Raw genomic sequence first — 17033 nt, 5'->3', positions numbered from 1 at the left:
TACCAGATCCTGGATCAGGAGTGGTCGGCGGTTCAGGAGTCGTCAACTTGTTGCTCAAAGATCCTTCTTCCTCGTCAGTTTTATTCTGTTCTTTGCGTCTAGACTGTTTTCTACGAGAGCTATGATCGGTGGAGCTGTTTCGCGTTCTGCTTCTGTTTCGGTTCTTTGGTCTTTCGATCTTTTCCGTAACTCTGACGGTGTTTCTACCTTCTGTGTCTTCGTCCGATGACGGATCGTACGACCTCCTTGATACTTCCCGATCTTCCTCATCTGCGTCACTCGTTTTTGATTTCAAAATGTGACGGTATTTTGGCCTTGAAGAGGACACACGTCTAGTGATCGGAGCCGACGTGGTGCTTCTTTGGCTATTTGTTCCTAACTTACGAGCATTTTGAATACCTTGAGTACGAATTTTTTTCCGGCTGTCCACTGATTTTGTATTCTCAATCGTATTCCTACGTAATAATAACAATTCTTATTTTTCTCTAATTTAATAAAAAAAATAAGAGAATTAAATTAAAGTAAAAATAAAAAATATCTACTAGAAACGTTCTAAAAATTATTTTAAATTACATGTTTTTTTAAAAATTTATTTTATGTTAGCAAACTTTTGTACTGTCTATTAATTTAATCTCTTAAAATACCAAAGTAATAATAAAAATTAAATATAAATAATAATATTGTAAAAATGAATTAATAATATTAATGCAATAAATGGAACTAAAATTTTATTCCCGACAATTGTAAGCTAATGTTATTTTAGTAGAGTAACAGTCCGTACCTATTATCTGTAAGTAAAGCTTCCTTAGCAGCTTCGATCAAAGGATAAGGTCGACCGTGGCATTTGCCACGGAAGTCGTCATTGTCTATCGACCAAAACATGATGCCTCCTAATTTCTTCTCGTTCACGTATCGAGCTTTCAGTTTGACTATATCTTCATCATCGTATCCAACCCATTGATTTCCATTGAACGCATACGGTCCCATAGCTTTGGGATTCGGCTGAACGACTTCCCATTTGTCGGATTCCGCTATATTCTCGCAAATCTATAATAGTCTTAATATTTAATATATTTTTCTTGAATACAATCTTATAAATAAAATATATATTAATAATATGTATGTATAAAATTTATATGCCTTTAAAAATTAATTACGTTAATATAATTAATGCACGACACATAGCATAAGAAAAATCTTTGATAAATTTGACATCATATCACCTCATAATAGGCAAGATAGCCCTTCTCTCGAGTAGCATCTCCTTCGACACCCGGACCATCCGCCGGCGATCCAAGATCGGTCGCCTCCTCGTTAAACAACGTATATGAGCGACCGTACGTTGGTATTCCAAGAATGATCTTATCCGCGGACGCACCCTTTTCCAGAAGATGACTGATCGTATAATCCTAAGTGATCAATCAATTATTTTTCATTGACTTGTCCAAGCAATAGCATTATAAGATTCTGGCAAGGAAATTTTCTTACAATTGTCAATTCGGCATCATAATTGTATTCGTTGTCCTCTTCCAAAGGATATAACGGCGAGTGATGATTGACAGCGGGCTCATACGCCGAATGATAATCGTAAGAGAGCAGATTGATGAAGTCCAAGTACTCGTTTAGCCTAGGTACGTCGTAACCCTTGTCTATGTAATCGATACCAGCGGGCATCGCCATCGATAAAAGCAGCCTCGGTCTTCCGGTCTTGGAGGATTCTCGCTCGAATTCCTCGTAAAGTTCCTGCCAATTTACGCAATTAATTATTTTTAAATAATTTTTTACAATTTGCTTCTGAAGATCGAAACAAAGCAATTAATTTTCCATCGTTCTGCATTTATTCATATTTTTCTATCTATAAATCTCTTTGCATTCTTTTTTTCTTTATATTTTTTTTAACTAAGATTTCTGCAAGAGATTTCATATTCTTTCCTCGATAAGAAACGATAAAAAACTATTGGGACATCTACCTGCACCAGATTGGCATAATTGTCCTTATCTCGCGGTTTTCCGCCATCACGAAAAGCCGGATACTCCCAATCGAGATCGAGGCCATCGAAATGATTTTGCCTGAGGAACTTGACGGCATTCTTGACAAACTCTCGCCGTCTCGCGGGATCGGCTACCATCGGTGAAAATCTGCTGGAGCCTTCGTTCCAGCCGCCGATTGCCAGCAACGTCTTCAGATTCTTATTGTAAGTCTTCAGACCCGTAAACTTCGCGTATCCGCCTGTCGAGCGAGCGAATATTAATCGAACAGTGAAAGTTAAATATCAGCTAAGTCATCGAACATGATGGCCTCTAAATTTATCAATATAATGCGTTGATAAACAAATTGAGATATTATACAGGTAGATGAAAAATAGCACTTTTTTTAAATATAAGAATTTCTTTTGTAGTAACTGACAATGAGAAGAATATTTTTCAACACTCGATTGGTATTTGACATTTAGTCTTCAGTTTTTTAAAAATATATACAATTCAGTTGTAACTGTCATTGCTTATAAAATTACGAATCTAAATCTGTAATTTTAATTGGCAATTGATGACTAATAATTGAAAGCTTTTATCTTTTGCCGTTATAAATTCCATCGAAATAAATATATTTGTCAATAAGTTGATAATTGATGATAATCATTAATAAAGTTGCATGTGCGTTGTAAATTGGCGATGCAGTTTAGCACACAAGTAATATAAATAAAATATCATATATATTTTTAAGTTACCTTTTTCGATATCCTGATACTTGTCGAATGGTTTCAACGCATTATCCTTCGTGAAACCTCCAAACGCGTAGATTAGATGAGTGCAAAGATACGGATTTATATTTTGAGGAGAGAATTTCGCTGTGCCGGGTCGGTACACCGACCAATTTGTGTAATAACAAATGATTTTGCGTTCGGCAATTCCTAAAAGAATAATAATAATCAGAAAAAAATATAAACTTTCTTTTAACATAACTTTTAAATATTTTATATAATTTTAAATTATTTTTATAAATATATTTAAATCCAAATATTTAAAAAACATAATTATTAAATACTTTTAATATATATTCAATAATAATTTTGATGTTCTTATTTTACAAGATTTAATTTTTACAAATATTTAGATGCAATGTAAAATGTAAAGATTTTTTTATATTTTATTAAAAATAATAGATTTTATTAAAAACATTTTAATATAAATTAGTATTTAAAAAATTGAGCCTTTAATTTAAATTTTCTCATGTTCTTCGTTTCTCTCTTTCTGAAAAGAAAAGAAATAAGACTTTCCGTTTCTTACTCCCGCATGATAACTACTTCCCTACTTTCAACAGAAGTCTATTGAATGAAGAGACAGCAATCACATAAATATATTCCGGTGCATTCAGCTCGCGCCAAGTTGCAAAGAATCCACGGTCGTTATCTTTAATTTCATCTTTCAATATATTAGCTCGTGTCGCGACGAACGCGTGTCGTGCATTTTCGCAGTCGATGAATGCATACGTGTGTATAAAAATGAATGCGCGCGACGTGCATTCAATACGCGTTTCGCATATACCTATAGTTACGCATACTTTACGCACGTATGACACACTCACGCGTTAAACGCGGAGAGAACGCGTTAACGGCTGCGAGAGAAAACGGCGAGAAATTGAAACGCGATTAACTTTCGTTTACGTATACACGAAGAAATATATAGACTCTTCAACTCACGCAGTAAGGTGTTGTTAAGCGAAAAATTACATTTCTGACACCAGTTACATTTTTTTTAAGTGCAATTTTGTTCGAAAATATATAGCAATTATATGGATGTATAATCTGTAGAAAATTTTTAATAATTTTGTTTAAATTTCGAATTAAATTTTTATCGCTTTTGACATTTTAACATTTTCGCATCAATGAATATCTAAGACATTGTTTTCTAAAAATTGTAATAAAATATATTTAATTCGCATTATTCGCATTATTGTAGATTATTTTTAAAAACTCTTAATTTTCTCAAAATTTTCTATAATAATGTTCAATTTGTTGTAATTTTATAGATAAGATGAAAATAGAAGACTCTTATAACGTATGATTACACACATAGATAAATAGATTATATTACAATATAGAAAATGTGATCTGACAATGTTAATCCAACTTTCTTCAGTGAAATGTTATGACGAACCATAACATCACGTAATCTGATCAAAAATAGTATTGCGAAAGCGAAAGATATTACGCGATGGATATATTGTTTCCCGCGATCATCCAAGCGTTTAATTAGCCGAATGCATATATCTGCGTATGTAGAGAAAGAAAGAGAGAGGGAGAAGTATGCATCTCGTTGCCCTGCTTCGCACGCGCATAATCGTTCTCGAAGGCTGACTTTGACGGCTCGCCGAGTTCGCGTGTGTTTGCTCGTACTTTCGAGTCACCGATGAATTATCCGCTGTGCTTTCACCGATCGTGCATGAAACGAGGCCGAATATCATGTATAAACAATACGAGCGATGCTTGCGACTTAAAGACCGTTGCTGATGACCCTGACCAGAACCTCAGCGAGGTCGACGAAAATATCCCCGATCGATATATGGATTGAAAACGGTACGATTTCAGCGAGTTTAATTCGAGAAAAGATTAAATCCTGTTATATGCATGTTAATTATAATTAATATTATAATTATGTATTAATTGTAAATTTTTTTTTTAATTAAACATACTTCAACTTTTATATATTATGTACATATATTATTTTTTACTATTTTTATTATTTATTTATTATGGAAAATAATTTTATATTTAAAATGAAAAAAATAACACAGAATTTAAAATTATTGAATAATATATCACAAATATTGAAAATTATATATATTAGTCTATTCATTTATATTTACAAAGTTATAGCGTTTGAAACGTAAATTGATTAAAATAGGATAGCAAGATTAAATGATTACATATGCGTTGTATAAAGACCCAATAAATTAGCTAAAATATATCATTTAAATTAATTGGGATAATGTACATAGTGTAGTTTACGGAGTCCATAAAATCCATTATCTCCACCCACCTCGTAAAGATCGCCGATGCGGGAATGTTTGAGATTCTCGTTCACCGCACAACGATCGAGAACTCATGATAGTCCCACGCTGTATGTATATCGTCGTTATACAAATGGCATTAAGGTACATAATATCGCACAGATAATGCCGAGTAAGAGACTTATCCACGCTCGCTCGTGATCACGCGTTTTTCCGGATTTGCCGACGAATATGAGAAAATGACGAGGTTCTACACCTTCATCGCGATGTGAAAAGTGTTATTATTAAAAGCGAATGTTGCAAAGTGCGAGTCTCACCGTTTATTGGTCGTTTTTGATGCGCTTTGAAAAATTAGCACTTTACGAACGATTTGAACACGTCTTTTCATTTTTCTTCTCCGATTCTCTAACTATTATTTGCAGCATCGGTCACTCTCGCGAAAATCATTATTGTTTACAAGTTTTGCTGGGGAAAACTTTAGGATACATCGAATAAATACCTGTCGAATAAATACTCTATAATTTATTCCGCGAACTGTGATTTACCTTAGAAAAACGCAACTTCGACGCTCTTCGAAATTTTCCGAGCTATTGTTTCGTAAAAATTTTTTTTTAAGATGCCATTTTTGTGAAGACTTATGACACACGCAGAGACTTAGTTATGTACGTTTGTATTCGACGCAAAACATAATTTACTATAATTTATATATAACTATACGAAGTGTTCCGGTATTATTAGAAACTATAGATAAATATCAAATTAATAATTTTTAAATTATAAGTAATTGAAGGCCCAAGTTGCTTATTAAATTCAAAAATACAGATAAATAATTTTATTTTTTACGTAATTTCAAGTAGTTGACACTTTAAAAGAATTCGCAGATTTTTTTTTTAATTATGAAGATACATAAAAACTTGGGGAAAGAGCGAAAAGAAAGTGACATTTAATTATTTGCTGAAAAGAGCCGACAAGAGAGAAATTAGAATAAAGAATCGATGGTTGAGAAATTGTGCACAATCGAGTCTCCTGTATATAGTTAAAAAATATAAATATTAAATCTTACAACTTTCTCTTATAGTATAATTGTATTTTTATTAGGAAAGTCGTGGAGAGACTCACCATTTTGTATCGTCGTAAGTAGAATTCCCAAGCAGAGAATCAGCGACGCTGCTCGCATCTCCTGCAACGGAAAAAACGATGCGTCTCATTAATAATTCATCATCGCTGGAGACGCATATAATACCAATGTGCCAAAGTGTGTTCGCTCAAGTGAGAGTCTCTCGCACGGATAATTAATTCATAACACGAGTTCCCAACTTTGGTGGCGTTCAATTTCTTGCCTGTTGCTAATGAATCAGTAATGAGTTAACGGAGATAGTTGGTGACTTCATAACTACGTCGATAAGAATTCAATAAGTGCTAGAAAATATATACTAATTTATTTAACTATGTTTAACGTAAAATGTTTTAAAAAGTCCATAAGAAAAAAAAAAAAATATTTAAAAAAAACTGACAAGAGAAATTAGAATAAAAACTCTGGTGTATAAATAAATTTTTTTTTTTTTAAACAGTTGCAGAAAACAAATGGCAAAACATTCACTGTATAGACATATAGAAAAAAATAAATTAATAAACCATAAATAAATTTTTAATTAGGAGTTGCGTAAGAGTTTAATTTATATATATGTGTAGAGAGAGTGTGTGCATTGTAAATTCAAATTACAATTCTTTTACGTATGCATCGATCTGAGAATAAAAATTTCTAGTTCATTCGCATCGCATAGATCGATAAGATATGTGAATTAAAGTGAGATTACCGAACCGGTGCCACTTATAACCGCTTATGTAACCACAGAAATGTAAAGTGCAAATGCACTTGTTCCCAGCTCGGCTCGATCAACGCGATCGCGGGCGGTCCGTGATGCTGGGATTAATAAAGATCGATGACATGTACGCATATCGGGATGTCGAATGATGGTGTCATGACACATGTGTGCACGCGCACACATACACACGAACGACCACTCCTCCGTTACATAACGGATGTGTAAAGAGAAAGCAAGAAGAAAGAACGCGGCGCGACTTTCTCGCGCCGCGTTTCGGGTGGCGAGTTTCGCGAGTTACGTTAACGTTACGTTGTTAACGTGTAACGCTACACGCTGCCCGCCACCGTGATTAGCGCCTTCGTGGACCCTGAAAGCTTAATGAGCCGGACGAAAATTCCGAGCTTGCGGAAACCGCGGGCGAAGCGCGAAAGATAGCCGCATGCTGGTTTAATGGCTTCGTGTAATTACAGTGAAACTTGAAATATATCCAAGATGTTACTACCGGATATCTCTCAAAATTATCGACTTTTTTTTCGACCATAAATAAAGTCTTACTTGAGGAAATACATAACTGATAAAATCTCGTTCCTCAATCATTTTTAATTATGTTTACATGCAATAATCATTTAATTTCGGGTCTAATCGTAACGTTTTCGTTATACATACTTTCCTCTTAATTGATCTTCTCTTTCTTTCTCTCTCTCTTTCGAATATTTATGACATGCATAATTTTTTATATTACATTAAATTAATATTGTACCTTTTAAAGAAAGAGAGTAAATGTGTATGTAATTTGTTATAAATATAAAATTAAATAAAACTTCTAGTTTTTTATTCACATTTTAAGCAACATATGACAATATCAATGCAATACACTGGTTATTTTTAATCGAAATAATTGCAGTGCAATTGTGCAAATTCCGGCCGTTTCGAAATGTACATTTACTTTTTTTGCAGCTATAGACATCTGCCTGCAATGTGTAGCTGACAAATCATCTCATTCATCATCACGATACGTCGCGATTTGTCTCCGTATCTTCCCCCACCTCCCCCCTTCACAAAGTAGTGACCTGTCTATGTATGTGTGTATGTGGCGGCACGCGGCTAGCATGCATAGGGTGAGTCAAAAAAAAAAATCCGGACCCCTTTAAATGTCAAATAACTTTCTACGTTGCTGAGGATCCTTGGAAAGCGAACGATACAACGAGCGTATCAAGGGAGAGCCACGTGCATTCTTCGCGCGGCTATATATTTGCACACACACGCGGTGTACGTTGATCGTCCGATCAGCAATTGGCGAGCAACGAGGCTGGTCATTGCTTCGGCTTTCTGGGAATTTCATAACCGGAACGGAAGTTTGCTTTCGACGCGCGATCCATTAATATCCCCCCCCCCTTCCTCGCTCTCTTCGTCGCCATGGAATCTCGGGTGTGAATGATCTCTGCGATTGTCACTTCATAAAAATAATCCAGTGAAAGCAGTTTCGGAATTTCGTCATTTTTTTCGCAATTATAATTCAATACATAAGCTGTGAATAGATAATAAAATTTTGTTAAAATTGCTCATATATAAGAAAATCGCTTCAATCTTATTCATTATACAATTTATATACGTCAATATAATGTATAACATGTATTATAACTTTTACTGCCATAATTATTAGCACTCTTATTCCAAAGAAATTATTTCTATACTCCAACTCGCCAAGGAAACTTATATTAACCAATTTTTCGTTTCATATATTACTTTTCCTCTCTCATGGAATAATTAATTTTGACCTTCCTTAGATGTAAGCTTTAATGCAACGCGAAAAAACTTCGAAATGCATCCGTTTATCTAAATAATGTCAGTTAATCAAGAATCTTTTATAATCTCTTATAATCTCTTATAATCGAGAAGAAAGATTCACTTACGACGAGCAAGATGTTGCAAATTGCATAGGAATGCAATTCTAAACGTGGCAGACGCAACATTTGATTCTGCATATAGCCAATCATGTATATAGCATAAATATCAGATTGAGATTCCTATATGTCACTTGAATGTCCAGATTTATAAATATTCCTATTTTTTTGTTGCCGCACAAAGACGCAAGCTATGTCAAAAAAACAAATTCTTACGATTAAATTTTATGACGCAAAAACATTTCTCGTCTGAAAAATAAAATATATCTCGATAATATAAAAAATTCATTATATCATGCAAACATGTCGTATTATTTCTTCATTTCTTTCCTTTATCCTCGAATTATTTTTATTAAAATACTTTTTTTATTAGCGTGACCTTTTACATTTTATTTATTCTTAGTTACATATTATTTAACAATTTTTGTATACATAAATCGCACAACAATACAAATAATAGCAATGCTAAATCTGGATATCCAGGATATTTTATAAAATATTTAAATATTTAATTGATATTTAAAAATATTTAATATACGGATAACGGTTTCACTCAATCAGAATAGACGTGTTGGTATTCCTATAACTGTAATTATATAATTGATACACGTGCAGAGTATCGATATTATGTAAATGATCTTGCCGCATTGCATACACAAAGGGAAAATGATAATAACGATGACAATAACATTATGCAAAATGTTCATATATATACGCATCTTTAACCCGATATTTTATCGAATTGTTTCCAGCGATTGTCAACCATCTTTCTAATGATGTAATGCGTATTTCGCTCGTATGTTCGGTACTGGTTATAAACCAGTCTAATCAGTTTTCCGCGGTGAAATACCAACTGGTCGCCGCGTTCGGTCAATCGAGAAATAACCGAAGGTCGAGACATTTCGAGAATGCGAATTATTTAATGCATAAAGTTGCATTCATGTTTCTCCCGACTGATACTTTCTCCATCTCACATTTACATCATTGATAAAATTATGATGATAATACATGATAATAAAATTATGATGACAATAAGCTGATGCTCTGCATTAATAAACAAATAATATTTTTATAAATTTTTGTTATGATAATTCTGTATTCTAATTTGATATACGTGCAGTCGAAATTATCGAAAGTTCACAATGTAATACATCTCAATGAGCAAGACATTTTTGAAAATGTTTTTAAAAACATTTTTATATATTATATATAATATATACAATTATATATATTGTACAATTAATGAATAATACATTTTAATAATAATAAATATTAAAAATACGCGTTTAAAAAATATTACTGCTCATTGGATGATAATATAAATATTTTTTTTTTAATGATTAAAAGGAGAATAAAAACCCATTAATATTTTAATATTTTTAAAAATGTTTTTCAAAAATTTTTAAAAATATTGTCTGCTCATTGGGATCATAAAGCATCTCATTTTTTCGAATAAAATATCAATTGTCCGATCAGCTGATGCATAGGAGAGACAAAGAAGAAAATTTCTCATTGTGGTTCAACGAATTTGTTTTTTCGGTATCTTTCGAAGGGAAAGGAGCATTTGAGTTTTTAGAGTCTCTAGAGGACTTTATGTTTCGAAATGGCGTACAAATATTTTCTAAATCATATTTCGCAAACGGTGATTACTTAGAGCGGCATTATACTTTATAAATCGAGTATTTATCAAAATGACAAGCTGATAATTCTCTCAACGATAAATTGATATTAAAATTTATTACAGATTAAAATCGCCTTTTATCAATGAAAACTATAAATGTTTTCAAATTCAAGATAATAGCTAATCTAATTAGCGTCTTCGTAAAAATCTTTTTCGTATCTTTTAATATGCAAATGAAGTCTATATTGCTTCTTTCAGCATTAATATCCATTTTTTCCTGTTATTTATAATTATAATATCTTATTTTGTACAAATAGTTTTTTTCAATATATTCGAAATTTAAAGACAAGTATTTTTGACATTTAAATCGTTTTGTGATTTACATATTATTAACGACGCCAAATTATAATTCGCCGATGCAAATCGGAAATTTTACAACGTCGTCATCTTTTGCAAAGGAATTTCTAGTTAACGTTTTTGTTATCTCGATATTTATCAGTCTCAATTCTGGAAAGACGGAAAGACGAAGGCAGAATACGAGAATAGAATTCGTTCACCAACCGGAGCTATCGCTATAATAATACAGCATCCCAGTTGACCTTTCCGTGATACTACGCGCTATATTTCCAGAACCAGATTTCTGGACGTCCAAGGTTATAAAACAACTGTCTCCACTGGACATTGTCGTTGTTTATGCTTATGCCGGCAATAATGCAGTTCTCCGGCTATTTTTGAGAGGCCTCGGTTTTTCTTTTTTACTTCGCCATCAACTGATCTTTGAAATGACAGAGTTCAAGAATGCAGTATGTGCAAACATATTTGTATTTAACGATCTTACCGGTGTGCCCTTTGTTAATTGTTTAAAAATTAAATTGCACAATGATACGTAACACAGATATATGCTAATATTTGATAAGAATTTTCATATATAATTTACACATCCAAATTTTCCACGATGTCTAGATTTCTAGACATTTGTTGCCGACAATATTGTCATTATTTGCCTCAGACAAAATCTAATTGTTGTGAATAAATTATACACCATTCAAATAATATCATTCTTCCTCGAAAGAGAAAATTACGAGAAAATAATGAAAGAATCATACATAATGCATTTGATGTATCGTTATTATATCATATTTATATTTTGCTCGATTTCTCTTCCTTAGACGAACGATAATGTTATACAATATATGTATAATCATTTTTGTAACATGTTTCCTTTTTCGGAAAATACTGTAAAAACAATATATAATTAATTAATATATATTTAAATATATTATTTAAAGATATAATCTAAATATATATATATACACATATATATATATATATATATATATATATATATATATATATATGTGTGTGTGTGTCAAGATATTTGAATATTCATATTATACAAAAAATTGCCATAATTGGTTTTAATGAAAGTCACGGTGGCCGGATTTATATAATTAAGTGATCAGGTTATACAATGCTATATAACAGTGTAATGAGCATAACAACACTTTGACGTTATGAAAGGTACAGGCGACATTCTTGATCTGGAATCTTTTTATTTCCGGTCTCGGTATGCATATATTGGTGTTGTACGGACAATCGTGATTTGATTTGTGGTTGTTCGTGTGCATGTGCAATTAAATTTAATTTTCATGCATTCCTTCTAATCCATTAATTGAATTTCTCAAGTTAAACTTCGTAAATCTTGCTCAAATAATTATTAGTATAACTGCACTCCTCTCACCATATTTTAAGACTACATTTCCATTACATTCGAAGTAAACGATAAATACAATTGTAACTGTTTCAATGACATCATTAAAGTAAAATTTAATATAGAAAATCAAACATGTATTCTAAATAAATAATTATTCTAATTTCTCTACTTTAATGTAAGTCATTTACTTTCTTATACTCTATGATAGTTACACACATTTATATTAGTAATATTTATTATATTTTTTATTCTAAATAAAATATTTATAACTTTAAAAAACTTGTAATTTAATTCGTATTTATCGCATATCGCGTTACATATTAGCACTAAAATTTTTCCAATTTTAAGCTAATCGCACGCATCGTTAGATGCTAATTAAAATAAAGTTACTGCAATACGTTTGCGTTACCGATTTATCATCGATTAAACGCCACTTTCGATCCGCAGTCATTTCACTGCCGTCTCGAAAGTGGAAACATAAAATCGATTTGAACCGTCCTGGAAGACTGTACTTCACTCGCTTTTACTTTCTACGGAATTTGCCCTGGGGCCATTCGGACTCTCGCTCTCCTTCGTAGAGAATTAATAGGCCGATTATGCCGGCAATTAAGTCTTCTTTGAAAATGATTCAAGCCACAGTTGACGATTTGTTAACTCTTGTTCAACATTTAAAAAAAATCGATCTATTAATTTCTATTTTTTGTTTATAATATGTGTCATAAATAAATAATTCATTTTCTTTAATAAGACAGTGATAAAGAAATTGCCTTTTATATCAGTTTGTTCTTTGCATATATCTTTTCAATGTGTGTGTGTGTGTGTGTTACATGATATTCATTAATTTCTATTTTTCATTTGTATAAAATTTTAAATATAGTTTATATATTTTCTCTTTTCAATAAAATATCTCTAAATATATTTAATAAATAATTTTTGAATAAAGTATTTTTTTCCCTCTTTGATAAAAATATTTCGCACACCAATGACAATGAAAACTTATACAAATAACTTATTATCGATGAAGAAATGCTTTCATCCACAGACATAGAAAATATATTTCCCCGTCTATGCTTTCATCACATTTCCATTCCATTTGCGGTTAAGTATAAAATTAACATACGGTGATGTCAGAGCTTTCGAATATTGATAAACGAATAAAATTAATATGATGGTGATGTCAGAGTCTCGCAATCACTAGAAGATGATTCTGAAGATATCTTTGTTTACTTTGTGGAGGTGAAATATTTTAATAAAATCAAATACAGAAACATAATATAATAGAATTTATATTTCATATTATAAACAAATTTATTAAAATAATAATAACTTTAAAAAATTAACAAAGTTTTCTCAGCTAAATTAATTTGCGGAGTCTCCTTGATAATTGCGAGTTTAAAGCTCAAATTTTATTAGCTTATAAATCCGAATTTAATTTACAGACAAAATCGCTTTAATAAAATACATAAATATTGAGAAGACACGTAATAGCCTCGTACTGAGTGCATTAAACTGCATAGTAGTAATAATGAAATTGCATTAACCATCGACGAAAGATCTTGCCTCGAGCTACGATCGAAAGGTCGACTGCCGTCTATCCTCCACAAATGTCTTATATATTTCAACTTTTATCTCTGACTCGTCGTTTTTCTCTCCTCTAAAGTAAAGGAAACTTTTCACTCCGGGACATCAGCTCCTTTCACGCATTCCTCCACGCGTCTCGTGGACACGCAAATATCCGCCAATTGGATGAAGGTCATCGACAGCAAGGTCGATCGGTCTCAATCGGCATTAAAATCGTGTATCTCCTCGATCGAGTAAAGTGCAAATTTACTTTCACTTCGGAAGCTGCATAGCACGTCGTATGATACGAGATAAATCCTGAACTTTATTTGAGATATGTATATTTTTCATTTTGGAACCGGTTTAATTACAGGAAAGATAGAAACCAGAGATTTTTTTAAGACTTAAAAATCGAACAAATTTATATAATTAACTTTTTCTTCTGAGAAAAATATATCTTCTATCTTATATCACCAAATTTTAAATGATTTTTCAAGACAATTAAAAAATAATGCAATTACATAATTAATTAAATGTTTTAAAGCACAATTCTGGAAATTTGATTTATTAATAATTTTAGAGAAACAAATAAATTGTAAATTCATAAAACGTTATTTGCTGATCTTTTTGTGATTTTTACGTTATGATCAAAAGCGATAGTCCGCCACCGATGTTCGATTTTTTATCCGGTTAGACCGAAGCGCGATTCTTTCGCGGCTACCGAAATGATGCAAATTGCACTCGTTGATTCGCGAAGAAGCGGACGAGATGATTGTTACAACCTCCCAGTCTCGATTTCGCAATCGAATTGCCACACGCGTTCGCTCCTTCTTTGCGGCGTGCAACGGTTTAAAAGTTGCATTGCGAGTTGGGCCCCCTCCTTCCATCCATCCTCGAGAGGAAGCCGACGGTCGTTCCCAGGTATTCGATATGCGCTTATAGATCGCGCCCTCGAATGATCTCTTCCATTGCAGCCTTGCGATACGTTCAATCGCGCGTAAATCCTGAGAAGGTGCACCGCTGATCTATTATCGTTCCGAGATAGTAGAGTAGATCATGCGGTAAGAAGTTCGTTATATTTTTCCCAGAATCTGAATTGATCTTTTTCAACATTATTTTACTCCATAGAAATTGAGCGAATTATTATTATAATGTAGAATCTTTCATCTTTTCTCTCTTCAATGTACAATATATTGATGTTAATTACGAAAAATATGCAAATTTAAAAGAAAAATATGAAAGATTATTATATCGTATATCTTAAATTTAAATATATATATATATATATATATATATATATATATATTTATTTATTTATTTATTTTTAGTAAAGAATGACAAAGGCATTAATTGTAATTACGAAGTAATGCAATAATTTCGAATTACAATTGTGATAATGGTAAATGATTATGTAAAGTGCAATTTGAGGATTTGTATATTATAATAAAAAGTTAATTATAATAAGTAAAAAAATAATTATTTAATAAAAAAAAAGAAAAAATAATAAAAAAATAATTTTACCTCAAAAAAGAAAAAGATAATTACTTAATAGAAGAAAAAATAGTTTGCATTTTTAATGTGTCAGATGTAAAACATATTGCATGCTGGATAAAAAAAAATGTAATCGATTAATTTCTTCAATTTGCGAAGTGTTGTAATCTTTAAAATAATAATAAAAAAAAATTTTTTTTGCGAAAACTTTATAAAAATTTAACTCTAGAATAGAAAATGTAGGTATGCGTGAGAAACTCAATTTCTATCATCAGTACACGGATCGTCTATAATATGGAACATGCATCTATATACAAGCACACGATTACGCGAATAAATTTGATCCTGCTTTCATTGCAGGAAAATTAATTGCCTAAAATTCGAGAGAGATTAATTCAAATTAATTCAAATGACCGGTGGTACTACTTTTACACGTCGCTCTATACCGTAATACTTAGTAGAATATTATTCCGTAATACTTGATAGAGAATAGTATTTCGACTCTGTAATTGTCTCTTACTAACTAAATTAAACTCGCTAAAAAGTGAAATACTTCATATAAAAAATAGCGAATGAATACGAATTAACTACGACATTAGAAAATAAACATGATTATGTAATATTATCTTTCACTTTCCATCTTTTTTTTCTCGAACAACCATATTGTTAAATTTTTTCAACTTTTTCTTTTTTACATATGCTTCGCCATATATTATTCTTGAGAAATTCAATATTGAGAACCTTTCCTTTCAAAGGATTAATTTAATACGTTAAGCTCTAAATAATAAATATCCACAAATAAATGAAATAAAACTGACAAATGAGAGCCAACACGCTAGCTGAGGGGCACCAAAAATATATTATTTAGATATAATTGTGTTTATTAGATGTTTTGGTCCCCTCCCTCCGAATATTGAATCATTTTCAATAATTTGACATAGTGCATCTTTTTTTTTCAAATCAACATTATTTGAACTTAGTATCATAATTAATTATCGTAAGCAATCATTATAAAAATGTAATTAATTATTTAATAATCAATTATTTTCATTAATAGAATAAAAGTCACACCTGCTTAGGAAGATATCCTTTTCCCTCCTTATCTTTCTCTCTCTCACTTCCGTGCTCATTAAACTTCGTCGACTCGTCGAAAGCGTGACTAGTGAGATGCAAAGGAAAAAAGAAAAAAAAAAAAAAAAGAAAAAGGAACGAGCGCCTACGCCTACGAACGTGCCCATAAATTTGCACTTCTCGCAACTCGGTTCTCAAGGTTTTTTTCCTTGCTCGTGAATCGCGTTTTGATACCGCGGGGCGAATATGCAAGTCAAATGTTGCAAATCGCCACCCTCCCCCCCTATGTTGTTACTCAACATAGCGCGAATACAGATCTTTTCTCCTGGAATCCGATCTCTACCTCCGACGCGCAACTGTTATCCTCACCTCACCTTATCGAGTCACGTTAAAAGTGGATTGCTTCGCACTCGCGTGGAATCATATAGGACGAATCACGACCGCAATCAAGTATACGATTTCTCGTTAATATCGATGCAATTTCAATCACCGATCACTCGCGCGGAACTTGATCTATACCGCGGTGTATACGCATTCTCGTAACGACAAATTGCTATCCGTGCGCGGAAAATGAAGTATAATTTTGTGCGCAAATTTAAGCGAAATGTAACGGAAACTCTCTTTCGTTCGCGGAAACTCCCTTTCTTCCGAAGAAGTTTTCCGAATAAACATTATTATTTATCGCGCGAAATCCTGCAATGGCTCGTCGTAGGTTTCACCTGCGTTGCGTTTGATACAAAGATAACATACATTCGTGCAGGAAAGTCCGCAGTTCCCGTCTAAGCGCAGTCCTTGTGTTACTTTTCCGAATGTTTCGACATATATTCTAATGTCGAAA

The 17033-nt window shown here is 32.2% G+C and overlaps 1 protein-coding gene across 1 annotated transcript in view; it reads right to left on the bottom strand.

Moving 5' to 3' along the window:
- LOC126859115 (serine-rich adhesin for platelets-like) overlaps positions 1-17033 on the bottom strand; it is a 34342-nt gene that overhangs the window by 15714 nt on the left and 1595 nt on the right. Inside the window, exons 2-8 of the mRNA XM_050610087.1 lie at positions 6128-6188; positions 2727-2909; positions 1971-2230; positions 1489-1743; positions 1224-1409; positions 782-1047; positions 4-455 (exon numbers count right to left, since the gene is read on the bottom strand). Of these exons, the coding sequence (XP_050466044.1) occupies positions 4-455; positions 782-1047; positions 1224-1409; positions 1489-1743; positions 1971-2230; positions 2727-2909; positions 6128-6188 (1663 nt within the window). The remainder of the gene's footprint in view (positions 1-3; positions 456-781; positions 1048-1223; positions 1410-1488; positions 1744-1970; positions 2231-2726; positions 2910-6127; positions 6189-17033) is intronic.

Source organism: Cataglyphis hispanica, chromosome 2 (genome assembly GCF_021464435.1).
Source record: "Cataglyphis hispanica isolate Lineage 1 chromosome 2, ULB_Chis1_1.0, whole genome shotgun sequence".
NCBI lineage: Eukaryota > Metazoa > Arthropoda > Insecta > Hymenoptera > Formicidae > Cataglyphis > Cataglyphis hispanica.
This window is presented reverse-complemented; position numbering and strand designations above follow the sequence as displayed.